Raw genomic sequence first — 21,184 nt, 5'->3', positions numbered from 1 at the left:
TGATTGTATACTACATGAAAGGCACTGTGCCGGTGACTCTATACTGCCTATATTGTCTAAATTAATCCTATGATTAACGATCTATGAGGTAGGTGTTTTTTTCCTCATATTACATATGAGAAAAGAAAGGCTCAAGAAGATTAACTTGCCCAAGAGGATAAAGCTGGTAAATGGCAGATTTATATCCAGATCTGCCCCTATGTCTGTGTTATTTCAATTATATCACACAGTCTTTTAACACCACAATAATGTAGTCAATTTCTGCTACTTAAAATTTTTAATGGCCGGGCAAGGTGGCTCACGCCTGTAATGTCAGGAGTTCGCGACCAGCCTGGCCAATATGGTGAAACCCCATCTCTATTAAAAAATACAAAAATTAGCCGGGCGTGGTGGCGCGTGGCTGTAGTCCCAGCTACTTGGGAGGCTGAGGCAGAAGAATTGCTTGAACCTGGGAGGCGGAAGCTGCAGTGAGCCAAGACTGCGCCACTGCACTCCAGCCTGGGTGACAGAGGGAGACTCTATCTCAAAACAAACAAACAAAAAATTGTTAATGGAAATTATTATTTTCAAGTTAAATAAATAAAAGAATGAAGCCAGTTAATGTTTTTAAAGTTTCAAAGTAAACTATAAACACATAATTTGGCAATAGCATTTTCACAATTTACCTTTCCAGCAGTGGCAAAAAATTCTCCATCTGGTGAAAATTTCATTAAATGAACTTGGGAAGCAGTTCTGTAAATTAAACAGATAAGGAAAAATTTGCAATGAAAACTAAAAAGAAAAAGTTCAATATTCTCAAAATTATACATCAGCAATTGGTTCAAAAGACAGAAAATTTTATAAGTTTCACACTCACATCTTTGTGTACCTGAAAAATGAACTAGTTAGTAAGACAAACTTTAAATATAAAAACATCCATCCATAAAATCATGGAAGGAATGGCTTGTCAAAATCTTTAAAGTCTAAAACAAAAAAGTCTTAACTTTCATTCCCTTAGAATGAGAGAGAATGGTTTCATTTTTTAAATCTGGAAATCTAGTTTCCAGAACCATGGATCCCTATATGCCAACATACATTTTCAGGGATAATATATAATAAATTTGCCTTAGGGTAATACTTACCTAATTAAAGATTATATGTGGGTTAACACGGGACTTGCAGCAATTAGGGATTCAGCCTACCAGCTTCACCTATATACTTGGTACATACTTGCCTTTTCTTCTCAAAGGAACTTTGGTTCATTTCTCTTCATTGCCTTCCCTTACAGCTACTCATATATATTGATCTCAAGACACCCACCACTATCATTACTTTCCTTTTCTTTGACCAAATTCATGATTAGATAGGTCAATACTAAATTTATTTGTAAAGATATCCAAAGAGGAATTCTCTCACATTTCATTTCAGATACAAATAACTTTTTTTTTCTGATTTTAAGCATAATACATTGTAGAAAAGTTGATACAGGCAGATAAAAAGAAAATGAAATCATTAATATTTTTCACCAATACTGCCACATCCTTTCCTCAGACAAAGCCAATCTTAACATTTTAATACATAAACTTCCAAATCCTTTTCTCTGCTCTCTCTACTTTCTGCAGAAAAAGGTGGGAGAAGTAGGGCTAGAAACTGAAGTCATATTATTTACCACCCATTAAAAATATGACACAGGCCAGGCACGGTGGCTCACGACTGTAATCCCAGTACTTTGGGAGGCTGAGGTGGGCAGACCACAAGGTCAGGAGTTCAAGACCAGCCTGGCCAACGTGATGAAACCCCATCTCTACTAAAAATACCAAAAATTAGCCAGGTGTGGTGACACGCCCCTGTAATCCCAACTACTTGGGAGGCTGAGGCAGGAGAATTGCTTGAACCCGGCAGGTGGAGGTTGCAGTGAGCCGAGATCACACTACTCTACTCAGCCTGGGTGACAGAGCAAAACTCTGTCTCAAACAACAACAACAAAAATTTGTCATGAACATCTTTGCATATAGATGCAAAAGATGTGTATATTTTTCCAGGTGTACAGATCTACATTATTTTATTGGCTTATGATACTCCATTGTATATGTTTACAATGATTTCAAATAATTTTTCACTGCTGTTTTCTAATTTTTGCTGCAACAACAACAAAAAGAGAAGTGAACATGCCTGCACACACATTTTCAGAACATCTGGTTAATCCTAAGGATATCCTTAAGACAAAATACTATTTTTTTTTCTTTTTTTTATTGAGATAGAGTCTCACTCTATTGCCCAGCCTGGAGTGCAGTGGTGTGATCTCGGTTCACTGAAAATCTCTGCCACCCGGGTTCAAGCTATTCTCATGCCTCAGCCTCTCAAGTAGCTAGGATTACAGGCATGTGCCACCACACCCAGCTAATTTTTGTATTTTTAGTAGTGATGGGGTTTCGCCATCTTGGTCAGACTGGTCTTGAACTGCCAACTTCAGGTGATCCGCCCACCTCGGCCTCCCAAAGTGCTGAGATTACAGGCGTGAGCCACCATGCCTGGCCTACAGTTCTTTCTAAAGAATTATTTATGCAAAATTCTATTCCCTTTCTACATGTTAACCCATTACCTATTCGAGGATTGCAAAATACATGGAACCAACTCCTTTGAAATCTCCTCTGTAAATTCTACATATGGGACGTCTGCCTTACTTTGATACGTGATATTTATGCTATCACTTCATATAAATCTAGTCAGTTTCACTTAAGATCCTATTATACCAGTCTACTGGTTTATTTTCTATCTACCCCTATCTGTTCATCGCAATATTCTAAGCATCTTTATAGCTGCCTGGAACCATTCAACAAATATTTGTTGAATGAATGAATGAAATCTGGAAAACTTATTTAAAGGACATGAAAAAAATTAAGCCTGTTGAATCATACTTCCAAAGTATGCTCCAAAAAGACAATATCAGGGTGGGTGCAGTGGCTCACACCTGTAATCCCAGCACTTTGGGAGGCCAAGGCAGGAGGATCATGAAGTCGGGAGATCGAGACCATCCTGGCTAACAGTGAAACCCTGTTTCCACTCAAAATAGAAAACATTAGCCAGGCGTGGCAGTGGGGGCCTGTAGTCCTAGCTACTTGGGAGGTTGAGGCAGGAGAATGGCGTGAAGCCGGGAAGTGGAGCTTGCAGTGAGCTGTGATCGCACCATTGCATTCCAGCCTGGGCAACAGAGTGAGACACCATCTCAAAAAATAATACCAACTGTACTCTACTCCCTTATTGACAGTATACAAGAGTACCTATTTCTCTAAACACTATTACATAAGATTCATCCTTTTTCTGAAATTTCACATTCTTGATTTCAAGTGAGAACACCTTTTATCGCACTTATTGTTAATATGTTCTATACCTTCTTAAAATTTTCTCTCCATTGCCCAAAGTTGCTTACTATTGTGATACCTGTTCTTTTCTAACTAATTTAAGGCCTACTTTTAAAAACGAATTTGCCCAAAACTGCACATATTTCTCCTCATGTTTGTGTTTCTTTCCTTGTGGACATTTTGCTTTATAGAAACGTTTTATTGATACGGTTAGAACTATTAATTATTCCTAGCCTATCCATTTCCAGTTTGGGAGTCATTCTTAGTCTTTCCCTAACTCTAAAGCAGCATTTCTTGTCAAACAGCAATATAACATAAATGACAAACTTAGCCAAACATGTACTTTTAAATTTCCTATCAGCCACATTTTTTTTAAAAGTTGAAACAGGCAAAATTAATTATATTTTTTATTTAACCTAATATATAAAATTTTAATTTCAACATATTTTTTAAAATGTTAGAGATATTTTACACTTTTTTTAATACTAAATATTTGAAGTCCAGCACATCTCAGTTTGGACTAGTTGCATTTCAAGTGCTCAATAATAACATGCAGTTAGTGGCTACCATACTGCACAATGTAGCTCTAAAATATAAAATCTCACCTGTATTTTCCTCTAATATTTTTGTTTCATTTTATAGAAATTTTTTCCTCCATCTCACATTTGTTTTGGTATCAGGTATGAAAGACTCTAACTTAATTTCCCCTCTACAGAGCTAGCTAGTTTTCCTTACTATAAAATACTACCTTACAGCTGGGCATGGTGGCTCACAACTGTAACGCCAGCACTTTGGAAGGCTGAAGCAGGCAGATCATCTGAAGTCAAGAGTTCAAGACCAAACTGGCCAACATGGTGAAACCCCGTCTCTACTAAAAATACAAAAATTAGCTGCGTGTGGTGGCGCGTGCCTGTAATCCCAGCTCCTCAGGAGGCTGAGGCAGGAGAACTGTTTGAACCGGGGAGGCAGTAAGAATTGCAGTGAGCCTCACATCGTTGCACTTCAGAGTCTAATCCTGGATCCTAATCTGTCCATTCCTACATCAATAACAAAATGCTTGATCATCTGTGGCATGAGAATTCATTTTACTATACTGTATATCTTTATTCTTCCTTTCTTTCAGAATTTCTCTGACTTTCCCATAGTTGTCCTTTTAAGCAGAGCTTAGAACCATGCTCAATAGAAATTCGACTCAGATTTTGGTAAGGATTATGTTCAATATATAGATTATGTGGGAAATATAGATTTCTTCACAATAGGAAGTCTTCCATTCAAATGCATGAAAGTCATCTAACTTTTATATAATTTGGCAAGTTTGTATTTAATGGTCTTCATATAGGCCTTACACATTTATGTTTCTTCCTATTTTATTTGACATTTTTAAAAAATGTATTTGTAGAACACAGGAAATAGAAAATTATTTATGTATAAGAAAAAGCATACCAGAGACTAAAAAGCAACACTTTTTTATGTCAGTGTGGTTTTATACAACTAAAATACATTTATAATAAAACCACATAGAACAATAGGTTTATCAGTTTACTCCCCTAATTAATTGCTTACTTGCAATGCCAAATGCATCTCCAATCTCCAAAGTTAAGATCTGTTTTATTTAAATTTTCATCTTCAGTTGGCTTCTCCAAGTTCGTATTGGACCAGAGTTGCAAATAGCTCGAACCAGTTAAAAGACGACTGCCTAAAAAAAAAATTATTCATCATTTATATTTAGATATTTAATAGTGACTTAAATTACATGTTCAAGAATTTCACATAAAACAACTTCTTAAAAAAGTCAAATATCAAAAAAATACATTTTGAGGAACAGAGGAGAAGGCTGTATTTTAATTTTGTTAAAATAGCTTGAGATAGAAAGGAAGAAATCTTATAATCTCTCATTTAACAAATATTTAATGAGCATCTTCTTTGTCCCAGGCACTGTGCTAGACATTGGAAATACAATGACAAATAAAACATTGCCCTTTTTCATGAGTTCATATTTCAGTAGAAAGACATGGAAATACGATACCATGTAAAAGTGTTATATACATGATAGAAATGTGTGCAAAGCTTTATGGAAGCCCACAGGAAGGAGACATTAATGTGTACCTGTAGTAAAAGTGCCAGGAAAGTGATGAAATGCAACCTGGTTCTTAATGGATGAATAAGCAGAAGAGACAGGCATTTCAGAAAGGAAACCTAACATGAACAAAGGCATGAAGACATATAAGTTCATATATTTTCCTAAGAATGCCTCTTAACCTGGTATAGGTTAAGGAATAACATACACGGAAAGGCTAGAAAAAAAAATTACCATGGAAAAAATGCCAAGGTGAGACTGTGAAGACTTTTTCAAGTTCATAGCGTTTCAACAAGGTTATAGGTAGTTGGGAGTAAAAGATTTTCAAGTGGCAGTGGGGGATTGTGGGGGAGTTGTTATAAAACTGGATCTGTATTTTAGAACAAGAAGGCTTAACTGGAGGAGGGGCAGTCAACAGATGGCGAGGCCTGTGAGTCCCCCTCTACTGAGATAACATACAAAAATCACACATACAATATATGCATTTTTCCAGAAAGATAATCTGTAACTTTCATCGAGATTTTAAAGACTCTAGTATACAAAGGTTAAAAATACTTCTTAGAAAACAACTCTAGAGACAGACAACATCAAGGAAAACATAAATGTGTGGCTAACCAACTATTAAACTATTAAACCTGGTTAATTAACTATAAAAATTCAGATGGTAGACCAGGCATGGTGGCTCACACCTGTAATCCCAGCCCTTTGGGAGGCCAAGGCGGGTGGATCACCCGAGGTCGGGAGTCCAAGATTAACCTGACCAACGTGGAGAAACCCCATCTCTACTAAAAATACAAAATTAGCTGGGTGTGGTGGAGCATGCCTATAAACCCAGCTACTCAGGAGACTGAGGCAGGAGAATCGCTTGAACCTGGGAGGCAGAGGTTGCAGTGAACTGAGATCACGCCATTGCAATCCAGCCTGAGCAAGAGAGTGAAACTCTGCCTAAAAAAAAAAAAAATTAAAAATTAAAAATTCAGATGGTAAATCATAAGGATCTCAACCAAATATTTAAAAAGCCAGCATCTGAAAACCGTTTCAAAAAGTATTGTCAAGGCTGGGTGCAGTGGCTCACACCTGTAATCCCACCACTTTGGGAGGCCAAGGTGGGAGGACTGCTTGAGCCCAGGAGTTCAAGACCTGCCTGGGCAACACAGTGAAACCCTGTCTCTACAAAAAAAAAATTACAAAAATTAGTTAGACATGTGTTTGTAGTACCAGACACTAGGGAAGCTGAGATGAAAGGATCACTCAAGCCTGGGAGGTCAAGGCTGCAGTGAGCTATGCTTGTGCCACTGCAGTCCAGCCTGGGCAACAGAGCAAGACCTTGTCTCAAGAAAAAAATGAAAAAAAGAATTGCCAAGGTTTGACACCAAATAAATACAGGGAAAAAACAAGAGGTTTAAAGGACAGAGTCCCAACTTTATGACTTGGGAATTAAGTAGAAGGTCATGCTATCATCCACACAAAAGACAAGCAATTTTGGCAAAAAAACTGACAATAAAGATGGTATTCACCTTGGCAATTAAAGACTATAGATTTGTTTATTTCTAGAATAATCACTATTTTTAAAATTTTTTGCTGAGACAGGGTCTCACTATGTTGCCCAGGCTGGTCTCAAACTCCTGGGCTCAAACAACCCTCACACCTCAGCCTCCCAAACTGCTGGGATTACAAGCATGGGCCAGGCCAGCATGCTTGGCCCTCGTTTTCTTGTTTCAAAAGGAAAGTGGATCTCTAGCATAGACTTTAGATTAGAAATCCCTGTGTCTAAATCGCAAGTAAGATGCTTAATTATCCATGTGAATTTGATCTAGTTGGGCAATTTCTGAGTTTCCATTTTTCTCATCTACAAAATTTGAGGTTTAAATACAGTTGTTGTAAGGATTAGCTATAATATGCACAAAGTCTCTAGCACAGGCCAGGTACTAAGCAGAAGCTCAATAAACAGTAGAGCAACTAGATAGAAGGTTTCACAGACAGGGGAAGAAAAAAAGCACAAGAAGTAATGAAACATTCCATTTAAATATGTTGATTATTCCACTTTTGAACTTACCAACAAATACAAGTTTTATTTTGCTTAATATAAACTGAAGATAAATTAAGATATCCCATAAAAGATTAAGAATTTAATACAGAATACAAAATTAATCCCAGGTATGGAATGGAACAAAAGTAGGTAAGATATAATATGGTATACTGATTTCAAACTCTAAGAATTAGCTATTACAGATACTAAATTATGGATATTAAAGCAGGATATTACGGATATTAAAGCAGGAAAAAAGCTTAAAAAGTCTAAAACAGAAAATCTTATGATTTAGGCAAGATACAATAGTAAATTTGGACACAAAAGAAAGGCATTAATCAGTTTACCAACACCATCTAAAAATATTTTTCTCTCTCTGATGACTTCTATTTCTATGTTCCAAAGATAACTTTTTTTTTCCTTTTTCTTTTTTTTTTCTGAGACAAGGTCTTGCTGTCACCCAGGCTAGAATGCAGTAGCACGACCACAGCTCACTGCAGCCTCAACCTCCTGGGCTCAAACAAGCCTCCCACCTCAGCCTCCTGAGTAGCTGAGACCTCAGGTGCTGGCCACCAAGCCTGACTAACTTGCCAAAAATTTTTTTGTAGAGATGGGAGTCTCCCTATATTGCCCAGGCTGGTCTCAAACTCCTCGGCTCAAGCAATTCTCCCCACTCAGCCTCCTAAAGTGCTGATATTACAGGTGTAAGCCACCGTGCCCAGCCCTAAAGATAACTTTCTATGTTCTAGATTCAAATGTCTATACATTGCTTTATGATATACAAGCTTCTCAAGGTCCACATATCCAATTAACACCTTATGTTCCACTACCTCTAACTCCTACATATTACTCTTTGTGTGGTCATAGATACTCTCAAAGTATTTCAAATCCAGTTGTCAAGTAATGTCAATTCTACTGCCTAAACACATTTCACATCCATGTATACCTTTCACTATTCATTAATTCATTTAATATTAATTCAGCACCTACTATGGAAAAGGCATTGAAATAAGTTCTTATTTCTCATCCAGACTAATGAGACTACAACCTCTCCAAAGGTCACTCCTTCTCCTGTTCCATTTGCCACTGACCCTTCTAACTCACTGCTGGCAGACCAATCTCGCAAAACCATAAATCTTACATTACTAGCCTCTTTTGAAAATCTATAGTTTTTAGACAACCATAAATAATTAAATTCAAATTTTTTAGCATGACTTTAAAGGTCTCCTATAACACGGTAAGGTCTTATCTCCTTACCACCACTAAGACTCAGCCCAGTGAAGTACTAATCCTTATTATAATGTATCTTATGCTTTCTTTCTCTGTGCCTTCGGTCACTTTTGTAGAATGGCAAAAATGGCTCCCAATAAATTATGTCTCCCTATGTTGATGCCGCCATGTAATATGACTTTGCCATATCTTTCATCAAGAGGTGGAGTCTATGTCTGCCATCCCTTAATATTAGCTGGACTTGTGACCATATAATGTGGCAGGAATAACATTCTGGGACTTCCTTGTAGCTTCCACTTTCACTCTCAGAATGCAGCCACCATGTAAAATCCAGGCTGCTCTGCTAGAGAGAGCCATAGAAGAGGCCATGTGGAGGAGAACAAAGGCACTGCAGTAGATGGTAAGCAGCAAGGCCCAGATATGTGAACAAAGCCTTTCTTGGATCTTTTAGCTGCAGATAAACTGCTTCAGTCACTACCACATGGAACAATAGACAAGCCATTCCCACAGAGCCTTCCTGACCAATAGAATCATAAGCAACAAAATGATGGATGTTTTAAGCCATCCATCATTTTGGAGGATGCTTTTCTAATGCAGAAATAGATAATTGATACAAATATTCATTATATTTTCTTTTTTTTTTTTTGAGATGGATTTTCACTCTTGTTGCCAAGGCTGGAGTGCAATAGCATGATCTCAGCTCACTGCAACTTCCACCTACCGGGTTCAAACAATTCTCCAACCTCAGCCTCCCAAGTAGCTGGGATTACAGGCATGCGCCACTATGCCTGGCTGATTTTTTGTATTTTTAGTAAAGATGGGGTTTCTCCATGTTGGTCAGGCTGGTCTCGAACTCCCGACCTCAGGTGATCTGCCCACCTCAGCCTCCCAAAGTGCTGGGAAAGTGGTGAGCCACCACGCCCGGCATATATTTTCTTAAACTTCACTTTTTTCCTGTTCCATCTACTCAAGCTTCATTGCTAAAGTCTGTTTACTCTCAGGTCCAAAGACTCCTTTTCAATAAAACCTTAATTCTCCAGAGAAATATCTCTTTCCAAAAACAATGGGTATCCTATTATGGCACTTAGAACATTCTCTCATTTCTTACAGTGCATATCTGTCTTCGTTTCAGTATAAACTCTAAAAGGGTAATCCATTTTACCTCTTTGGTATTCCCCACAATCTTACACACAGCAGAAGTAAAATACATGAGAGTAATAAAAATAAGAACAACTAGGCAAATGATACTTCATTTTAGTTAATCCTGCTTATTTTCTTACCTGTGGGATCCCAAGTTATATTGTGTGCTATTGATTCCAGAAAAAATTGGCCACTTTTCTGCCACTGACTATATAATTCCTAAAATTAAGAAAAGAGTCATTTAGCCCATTATGATTGGCATCTTTTCTCTGTCAAATGTGTACGTTTACGCTTGCTATTCTTACAATAACACAATTTTAAAGATAACAAAATGTTCAATTCAGTCAACAAAAATAGAGAATATATGATAAAGAAGACATGTGAGAGAATATCCATTACTGGTGGTCAAAATTCTATCTTTAGTATAAACAGCCAATAACCATATGCTACCTTGGATAACAGTCTTATTAACCTCAGATTTAATTATTAATTTATTATTACTACAGTTACAGTTAAAAATTTAATTTTAAATGTGTCTGTGGCTTTACTATTTGATGTTTTCTTCTCCTTTACTGTTTTATCCCCATCTGAGATCATAATGGTATGTGGGAATATTCAGAATAAAAGATGTAACGTTTTGATACTACTATATAATTTATCGCCTTACAACTTCTTAAAGCAAAATTTTCCCCTTTTTTCTGCCTGCAAATCAGTAAGAAATATACAATGTATTGTGACCCAGAACACATACACATACAAATAAATACAACCTACGTTTATCCTTATTACATGTGACATACTCTGATACTTTCATTCTCTTTTTAAATTCAGGTTGTGGCCTACACTAAGTTCACAGCCCAATTACAGATTGAGATTCATACTCTCTTAATGTGGTGGCTCTCAAACTTTGGTACAACAAAGAATAGCCTGAGATGTTACTAAAAATTCAAATTTCCAAGACCTGTGCCCAAAAATTCAGGTTCAAAAGTTTCAGGATGGGGCACAGAAACCTGTACTTTAACACCCCAGGTGATTTTGACATAGGTGACCTACAGAATATGCTTTCATGAAACACTGTCTTGCAGGAACGTCTTTCAATCACAGTACATACCAGAACCCTCTCTAGAACAAGACATATAAGTGCATTGACACAATCCTACAGCTACAGATTTAGAAATTCCCAGGGCAGGATCTGGGCACAAACAGTAGTTGTGATGTGCAATTCTCATGAAGACCACCATCTTAAAAGAATACTCTGTAATATACAAAGAAAAGGAAATATTTTTACAATGATCTGAAGATTCTGAGACTATATTCTAGAATCATATATTCTATACATCTTTCAAGTCTGTAACTTTACCATTTGATCCACTTTAGCCCTTCTTCAAGTTTTTATTATCCCTTCTGCAAAGTCAGTGCTGATAAGCCAACAAACCAGCCTCTTTTTGAGTTTTATACATTATATTCATAATTAGTAAAGGAGAAAATGGGCAAACACTGAAATTCTCTATTTTATCTTTCCCAATAAAGGCATTTTAACATAACATAGTGATTTTCAAAAGCCACTTATTTTATTTAATAAATATTTATTGAGTATTGAAATACACTGTTCAATTGGGCTGGGTAGGGTAATCACCTAAAAAATTTCTTTTTAGTACTGCCAATTACTAATTCTTAAGCCTTAAAGAGGCTCAAATATTGGATTCACTAGGCAATCTGTAAAAACAAATAGAAATCAGAAGTGTGAACACTACTGTGAAATTTAAAGATAAATATCAATTAACTCAGAAAATAGTTTTCATCAACACAAGATAAGAAAAGGACGCTCACACCTAGGAATCAATACAGATGGTTTTACTCTTAGTTCTGTGGCTTACCAGCAGTTTCACTGGTCAAGTCACTATATTCTTTGAGCCTACTCTACTGCCTTATTCGTAAAAAGAAGAAATAATAGCTGTACAAACTAGGTTTGAAGTAATTTGTAAAATACTAACGAGCTAAGTGAAGATGATACGAAAACTATCAAAAGATATATAAAGGTATGTCTGCTATTAAAACAGTTTAGTCCTTTATAATTAATGTATTTCTAAATGGTCTTTGACATGTTAGCCTAATAATATTCCTATCAAGACTGAATAGATATTAATCAATTTGAGAGTTGAGCAAAGAATTTCATAAGGCTGACTTACCTAAGACCAACTAGCTAGACAGACTCAGAAATAGAAATCAGTCCTATGACCCCCAAAACATTGCTCTTTCAATGACACTATACTTATCTTTTTTCAGATGGTTTGTTTTTATTTTTATTTTCAGAGACAGGGTCTCTCTGTGTTACCCTGGCTGGAATGCAGTGCTGCAATCATTGCTCACCACAACCTCAAATTTTTGGGCTCAAATGATCCTCCCGTCTCAGCCTCCTGAGCAGCTGAGACTATAGGCATGCGCCACCATGCCTGGCTAAACTGTTTTAAAAATGTTGCCCAGGCTGGTTTCAAACTCTTGGCCTTATGCAATCTTCCTGCCTCAGCCTCTTAAGTAGAGAAGATTACAGGCATGAGCATTAAAGAACCTATAAAATCTACTAACATGATCCAAATATTTATAAACTATTGGGTAACCAGTTTTCAGAACTATTTCTGAGTACAGCTTCCTTATAAAGAAAAACATTCACTGACCTATTAACGATTGTATTACATGATCTAAATAATGCAAGAAAGTTAAGCCCTGAAGAGGCAAAAAACCTGTATAAAGGTAGATTATAAAACAAAGAAAAAGTACTACATATGGCTGGACGAGGGTATTTGATACTAGCAATAAAGTAAGTGCCAAACTTTAGGTTACTGACTCTTGAAATATTATAAAATTTAAAATTTCAGAGATAAAATAATAAAGCATTTTAACAATTCATCGGCACGATTTATTTTAACTATTCCAATGAAAAATTTAAATATATTTTTAATATCAAAATGGAATTTAACATGTAGGTTCAATTATAGTATATAAGTTATACTGATATACTCGATGATCACTCTGATTTTATGCTCTTTTAATACTTAACACATTTCAATTCCTAAAAGAAAAAATCATAAATTACTGACCAAATTTTTCTTTTGTTTCGGTAGGTTAACTGGTTCAAAAATGGAGATAACGTTTCCATAAGATGCTGCAATCTTTTAAAAAGAAAAAAAGAACTTATCAGGGATATGTTAACTTACTTATGAATCAAAAAAAGCAAAGAAATGAATACTGTAACTTTATGCCAATACACACAATTTCACTCACTGATGCTTAAGAATGTCAGTTTTGAAGACTATCACATTTGCATTAGAATCCTAAACTGCTACTTACTATGTAACTAACAACTTAATCTCTCCAAACATTAGTTTCCATATCAGTGTTCATAATATGCACACTATCTTCCTAACAGCATTATTTTGAGGGTTGAAATAACACTTGTAAAACACCTAGCATATAATAAGTGACATACAATATGCACAGTAAATGTTAATTGTTGTCATCCATCCTCAAAATTCATAATTCTGTCAGTGTATATTAACGTTTCAAAAATATAACTTAGGTCTATTCCTCTAGAAACTCCTGAGTACATTTTAAAACATATTTTACTTTATTTATCCTTTGAATTTACTCTTTAAATTGATGGATCATAACCTTTCCTGGCTCTGTCTTATAAGGTCACTACTACTAAAACTTGAGTGAGTCTCATATGAAGAACATCAAAATATCAGAAATCAAACAGAGAGAGACAGACAGACAGAGAGAGATTAAATGAATGGATCATGGATAGAAAAAAGAACATATGATCTAGTAAAGAGGAAGGTATGAGGACACAACATACATATGGAGAAAAAAACTGTGAATGGATATTTTAAGTATTCTGAGTTCTTAGGATATAGATCTCACTTGTGCTGCACTGATCTGAAGGAAGTGTTAATTTGGGCTTTTAATTATGGGTGGGATTTCAAAAAAGCAGCAAGTATTCAACTTTATAAATAGGGCACAGTATGAACACAGGTGTAAACATTAAAACAGGTAATATATGTTTAGAGGTGAATGACCACCATCCCACCAAGAAGAGAGTGCTCCTTCTAACAGAATAGAGTACCTGAGACTAAAAAGGCAGGTCTGAACCAGGTTGTAAAATGCCTCACACCAAGGTGAACAATTTGAACTTTTCCAAGGTAATGGGCTAAGAATATTTTGAAGCTGATGAATAACAGGATAAATGAGGATTAATTTTCTCAGAAAAATGAATTAGGTGGTAGTACAGTACGAAGAAAAAAACAGCAGTAATAAAAATACAGGTGCCTATGATGTTAACATTTCCTTTTTTTTTTTTTTTTGAGACAGAGTCTCACGCTGTCACCCGGGCTGAAGTGCAATGGCGGGATCTCGGCTCACTGCAACCTCTGCCTCCCGAGTTCAAGCGATTCTCCTGCCTCAGTCTCCTGAGTAGCTGGGATTACAGGCGCCTGCCACCATGCCCAGCTAATTTTTTTTTTTTTTTTTTTTTTGTATTTTTAAGTAGAGACGGGGTTTCTCTATTTTGGCCATAATAGTCTTGAACTCCTGACCTCATGATCCACCTGCCTTGGCTTCCCAAAGAACATTTCCTTCTTAAATGCAAACAGTCAAAAGTCCCCGGGTACCAGAACCTGCCAATTTTCTTCCTGATACTTTAAGGAACCACTCTGATAATACCGATATCTGTAAATGAAGAAAATATTTCTTCATTAGAATGATTATAAAACCAAATGACTTCTTAATTCCTCTTTTTGTTTTTCTAGAGATGGGGTCTTGCTTTGTCACTCAGGCTGCAGTGCGTGGTGCAATCAGAGCTCACTGCAGCCTGGAACTCCTGGGCTCAAGTGATTCTCCCACTTCAGCTTCCCAGGTAGCTAGGACTACAGAAGCATACCACCATGTCCGGTTATTTACTTTTTATTTTTATTTTTATAGAGACAGGGTTGCCCCAGGCTGGTCTCAAACTCCTGGTCTCAAGCGATCTGCCCACCTTGACCCTTCTAAAGCTCTGGGATTACAGGCAAGAGCCACCACACCTGGCCATGATTTCTTCATTCTAACCTGGACTGTCATATAGTCTATTACAAAAAGATAGCCCATATTGGAAAGTATTAAATTAGATTTTTAACATTAACCAACTCCATGTGAGTCTAGATAGTATTAAGCAAGTTTTTATACAGTTAAGAAAGATTACAGAACAGAAGAGCTAGGAGACCAAACAAACATGAAGAGAATGAAAATAAAAATCTCAAGGATAGGCTGGGCGCCGTGGTTCACATAATCCCAGCACTTTGGGAGGCCAATGAGGGCAGATCACGAGGTCAGGAGATTGAGACCAGACTGACCAACATGGTGAAACCCCGTTTCTACTAAAAATACAAAAATTAGCTGGGTATGATGGCAGGCACCTATAATCCCAGCTATTCGTGAGGCTGAGGTAGGAGAATTACCTGAACCCAGGAGGCAGAGGCAGCAGTGAGCCAAGATTGCGCCACTGCACTCCAGCCTGGGCAACAGAGTGAGACTCCATCTCAAAGAAAAAAAAATAAAAAAATAAAGGATTTTCAGCATTCCATAATAAAGAGCATTTTTGTTGTATAGCAAGAAGTCATCAGAGGCCTCAACAAAAGATAGGGGATACTTGTAACTATATTAAAGGGAAGGAATACCATGTAACAAAAAGAATAGTAGTTCAACAAATAGGTAAAGATTGAGAAAACAGAAACTCCTTTTATAATTAGTATCTTTAGGTCCCAGGAAGCAACTTTTAATACTAGAAGGTTTACCTCAAATGAAGATTAGATTTAAAAACAAATGATTGGGTTCATGGACTCTTATATGACGAATTTGATTCCTTACACAAAATGTTCTAGTGGAACCATATGAGTATATTTGCAAAGTTCAGTCCAGTCTTGCTACAACTATACATAGGCCTTACCATCTATGCCTACATGGAGTTATTTTAAGCTATATATTATGCTGCCTTGCCTACTAGTATGACTTTCTCATTCTGGTACTATAGGAACTGTATTTAACCTGATCTAGAAGAATTTTATACTTTGTTTCCTCTGTTTTTGTTGTTACTATTTTACTTTCAAGGCTACCTTTTTACTTTTCATATGCAAATAGAAGTCCAGATAAAGTTTTTCACTTTTCTTATGGGCTTAGAATATTATAAACTCTAGAAGAGTTTTTCATTTCCACAAAGTTACACAGCCCTTGTTACACAGAAGTTACAAGGAGATAACTACCTGTTTACAAACAAACAAACAAGCTCTAAATCATTTCCTTTAGTTTATTTGTAAATGTTGAAGATTTATTGTTACTCCTTTCCCCCAATCCAATCACCTTTTAAATACGTAAGCTTTAGACTCATTCTATATCAGTAAGTACTATATTTCTTTCTCAGAGAAGATGATGCTATAATTTAAAATTATATAAGAATAGAATTTCTGGCACTCTTGGAATGCATCTTAGAGAGCCAAAAATTTTTCTAGCTACACTATCTTTGAAACAAAGTCAAGTCTCTAATTCAATAGGAAATACATACTTCAGAGATTATCCTGACAAAAACCATATTCCAAACAAATTTGTATATTACAAGATTACAAACCTTGCCTTGTTGCATTGAACAGTCTACACATCCCACTTGAATATTTCCATGTTTAGCTCCTGGGATTATCTGTAATCTTTCAAAATCGCTTCCCAGTATTACAATGTCACATCCAGATGCATAAGCCTAAAAAACAAAATAAAATAAAAATGATAGAAGTGTCAAGGAAACATTTACCATGTAGAATACTAGTATTAACTATCATGTTTTAAGGCAGGGAGAATAAATGTTTTAAAAGACCAATTTTAGATGTTTTCTTCAAAAAAAATCTGTACTTGGAACTATTTCCCTTACCTCCCAATATACAGCCTATTAGCAAATTCTGTCAGTCCTATCTGCAAAATATGCATCAACTTTGTCCACTTTTTTCATCTCCAATGAATGACCCTTGTCTAAACCAAACCACGATATTTCTCTCCTTTCCTACTATTAATAGCGAACTTCCATTTTTGCCTCCCTCTAATGCATTTCCACAAAGAGTGATATTTGAAAAATGTTTATTGCGCCAAGTAATTTTCCCTGCTTAAACCCCTCAATAGTTTTTCACTGCACTTGGAATAAAATCTCAACAACTTACCATGGTCAGTATCCTAAATGGTGGTCCTTCCATAACCCCATCTCAGGCTATTCTTTCCTTCTCTCAGTTGGCTCTTGTTTCTGTTCCTTTTTCCATCTCAAGGTGTTTATCTGCCTGGTCTTTTCTAGTTAGCTGTTTTCCAACATTCAGGTCACAGTTCCCAACCACTATCTCTCCCATTACTTTCTATCACATTACGGTTTATTTTCTTCATGGCATATATCACAATTTTTAAATGTCTTGTTTATTGTCCATATCTATTGTTAAAAGTTAAATTCCAAAAAGGAAGGATTCAAGTTCATCTTGTTCTCTACTCTAGTCTTCAATTCTAAAACAAGGGCCTAGAATGCAGCTAATAATTTATAAATGGAATAAATGAAACATTTGATTTCACAAAAACAGTCACCACAACAAAAGAAAGTATACACAGTTCAAGACTTGTTGGCAGGCATTTCATAGCTCTTTTTCAATTTTACAACAGTTAACATAACTCTCCCAACTAGAACTCTTTTTGTGTGTATCCTTTTCCCTACCACCTTCTTTGATCACAGGAGTTTCTTCCATTACAGGTACATGGTTGTTCTCCTAGGATTCATATTATAGGCTGGAACACGTTACAATAATAAAACATTTAACACAAACTGTTTTCCAACCTGAGTTCATAAAGTTTTTATCAACTCTCTACTTGCTCCTCATTTCTGCACAAGCACATGTATTTAAAAATTATACTTCAGGCTGAGCGCAGTGGCTCACGCCTGTAATCCCAGTACTTTAGCAGGCGGAGGCAGGCAGATCACCTGAGGTCTGGAGTTCAAGACCAGCCTGATCAACACGGAGAAACCCTGTCTCTACTAAAAATACAAAATTAGCCGGGCGTGGTCATGCATGTCTGTGATTTCAGCTACTTGGGAGGCTGAGGCAGGAGAATCGCTTGAACCCAGGAGGTGGAGGTTGCAGCAAGCTGAGATCACGCCACTGCACTCCAGCCTAGACAACAAAAGCGAAACGCCATCTCAAAAAAAAAAAAAACTTCATATATACTTTATCTTAATTCCTACCAAAACCAAAATTATTCTGTATATGCTATCAAAAAAATATTTAAAATGGCACTTGAGAGACCATACAAATGAATGTGCTATATGGAAAAGAAAATCAAGGCCCAAATAAGTTGATAGCGTCTTAACGGCAGAGTGGGCTTCAGAACCTGATCTCTTGATTCTTGGTTTCCTGCTATTTCCATGGCACCAACAGGGCCTAGCCTACTTAACATGTTTGCCTGGAATTTTACCTAAAAATAAGAAAGAATAATCAAGTATGATTCCACTAGTATCACAAAGTGAAAAGAACTGGCTCAAACAAACAAAAAAACCACATGATGATCTCCTCTCCTATATAAATATCCATGATGGGATCATAGGACTTGTCATAAGACCATTAGCAAGAATAAATTCCAAAGGCTAATTTTAAGAGAAGTTGTCTTTCACATAATTTAGAAACTAATTTTTCTACTTGATATTAAATTTTGAGAATACTAATTGTCACTGTTTCTCAAAATATTGTGTTGAATTTTACATGTTTACAATTTAGATTTGCTCTAATTCCTTTGGAATTTGCCCTTTGCATTTACAACGGCTAACTAGCACAATAGGCCTAGCTTTTGGCCCATCTCGACGCACCCTCCTCACTAAACTTAATCATTTCTAGCTTTTGATTTAAAGGAAGAGATGTGCAACTCTTCCTTTCACTTGAACACTTAAAAGACACTGTAGGGTTGTAACTATTCTAATTTCTATATCATTGTGTCTCAGTGAATAGGGAACTCTGAGCAGAAAAGAGATATGAGAGAAAAGCCAATTGGTGGTATAGTCACAATACACAAAACATTTATTAAGTTTACTGTCCTACAGGAGCGCAGTTCATTGGCACTCCACAACCATTACAATAGTAACAAAGATCACTGATCACCATAACAGGTATAATAATAATTTTAAAAGAGGCCAGGCATGGTGGCTCACATCTGTAATTCCAGCACTTTGGGAGGCCAAGGCAGGCAGATCACTTGAGGTCAGGAGTTCAAGACCAGCCTGGCCAACATGGTGAAATCCCGTCTCCACTTTAAATACAAAAATTGGCCAGACATGCTTGTTTGAAACCAGGAGGCAGAGGTGGCACTGAGCCAAGATGGTGCTGCTGCACTCCAGCCTGGGTGACAGAGCGAGACTCTGTTCAAAAATAATAATAATAAAAGTGTGAAATAGTTTGAGAATTACCAAAATGCGACAGAGACACAAAGTGAGCTCATGCAGCTGGAAAAAATAGTACTGACAGATTTGCTCAACAAAGGGTTGCCACAAAACTTCAATTTGTAAAAATCATAATACTTGAAGTGCAATAAAGGAAACGGCAAGAAAACAAGATATGACTGTATTCAAGAAAACTGAAAACAAATGTCTACACAAAAACTTGTACATCAACGCTCATACCAGCATTATTCATAATGGCCACAAAGGGAAACAACTCAAATGTCTATCAACTGTGCATGGCTAAACAAAATATAGTATATATCCCTACAACGGATTATTATTAAGCCATAAAAAGTATTAATAAAAGCTAGAACATGGATGAACTTTACAAAAGACCACGTTTTATTATTTCACTTTCCAGAATAGACAGATTCATAGAGTCAGTAAGGCAGTTGGTATAAATAAGCAAACAAGCAATGCAAGTGGCTGTAAGATAGCAGTTGCCAGTGGCTAGGGGTAGTGGCAAATAGACAGTGATTGGTAATAGACACGGGATTTCTCTTGGGGGTGAGGAAAATGTTCTATAATCAGATTGTGGCAATAGACATTGTTAATACACTAAAGCCACCAAAATTGACACTTTGAAAGGGTGAACTTTATGGTATGTAAATTATATTTCAAAAAAGCTGTTATTTAAAAAATAATAATTGTGGCTCCAAAAAGGTGGTGTTTCACTCACCTCCAAAGGAAATGAAACATAGATGCATACAATGTGGCACCTGTAATGCCGCCTAATCAGGAGGCTAAGGAGAGAGGATCACTTGAGCCCAGGAGTTTGAGATCAGCTTGGGCAACACAGCAAGACCCCATATGGAAAAAAAAAAAAGAATTTTTCTTAAATAAAAAGAAAATCCAAAACAAATATACAGTGCTGAAATTATCACCAGAAATAACCCAGAACTCAAATATGAAGACAAGACAGTTCTGGGGCCACAGGAATGAAAAAAGATAATTTTCAGAAATGAAAAAAGACAAAGAGACTTCCACATTCACAACACCCCTCCCCCAATTCTGCCCAGCACCTAGGGCATAGAAAACTTCCCCAAACATTGTTTCTATACTGGAAAAAGTGAGATTATGGTGAACAGCTAGCTTCCCCACCATCTTGGGTTCTCTAGCAGGATATCTGTAACAGCCCTAACCCATAAGAAGCATCACAAGTGCCTAAAGAAATATCTCTGAGGACAGGGAGAAACAAAGAGGGCAGGTACTATTATCCGCATCCCTGAAAATACTGCTCCATAACTCAGCCAAAGGACAAGCCACAAGAGAGAGGCTGTTCAGTTGTAACACTACCCTGTAGGAGGTTTGTCCCACAGGTTTCCAGCACATGAACCCTTAGCCAGCATTCCCACTCTGCTGAGACACCTCCTGTGGGATCTCCTCACTTTAGGAAGCGCGGCCCTTTGACGGTTTACTACAGCCACGGTGAACCTGGACTTAAGGCCAACACCTGGAGCCTAAAAAGGGGCAGTGGCTTAGCAGTGAAGAATCTCTAAATAAAGATACCCAATATAAACCAAAACAAGCCAAAGACTACAATAAATAACTAATCCATAAATGCAAAGACACAGGTGCACGCATCCACGAGAAACAGCAGGCCAGGCACAGTGGATCACACCTATAATCCCAACACCGGAAGGCCAAAGCAGGAGGATCCTTTGTGCCTAGGAGTTTAAAACCAGGCTGGGCAGCACAGCAAGACTTGCCTCTACAAAAAACAAAAATAAAAACATTAGCTGGGTGTGGTGACACATGCCTGCAGTCCCAGCTACTAACGAGGCTGAGATGGGAGGACCACTTGAGCCTGGTAAATTGAGGCTGCAGTGAGC

The 21,184-nt window shown here is 36.9% G+C and overlaps 1 protein-coding gene across 5 annotated transcripts in view; it reads right to left on the bottom strand.

The window, feature by feature from the left end:
• The window catches only part of DMXL1 (Dmx like 1), a 175,984-nt gene that overhangs the window by 134,398 nt on the left and 20,402 nt on the right, over nt 1-21,184 (bottom strand). For 4 of the 5 annotated variants that reach the window (XM_025388442.1, XM_025388446.1, XM_025388445.1 and 1 more), the window contains 5 exons: nt 16,473-16,598; nt 12,916-12,987; nt 9,958-10,036; nt 4,905-5,037; nt 666-732 (listed from right to left, as the gene is read on the bottom strand). In XM_025388442.1, coding sequence (XP_025244227.1) covers nt 666-732; nt 4,905-5,037; nt 9,958-10,036; nt 12,916-12,987; nt 16,473-16,598 — 477 coding nt within the window. Of the gene's footprint in view, nt 1-665; nt 733-4,904; nt 5,038-9,957; nt 10,037-12,915; nt 12,988-15,204; nt 16,599-21,184 lie in introns of all 5 variants that reach the window. The other variant, XM_025388447.1, reaches the window with a different exon arrangement.

Source organism: Theropithecus gelada, chromosome 6 (genome assembly GCF_003255815.1).
Source record: "Theropithecus gelada isolate Dixy chromosome 6, Tgel_1.0, whole genome shotgun sequence".
NCBI lineage: Eukaryota > Metazoa > Chordata > Mammalia > Primates > Cercopithecidae > Theropithecus > Theropithecus gelada.
Note: the sequence above shows the minus strand (reverse complement) of the source record. Positions and strands in the feature narration are given on the sequence as shown.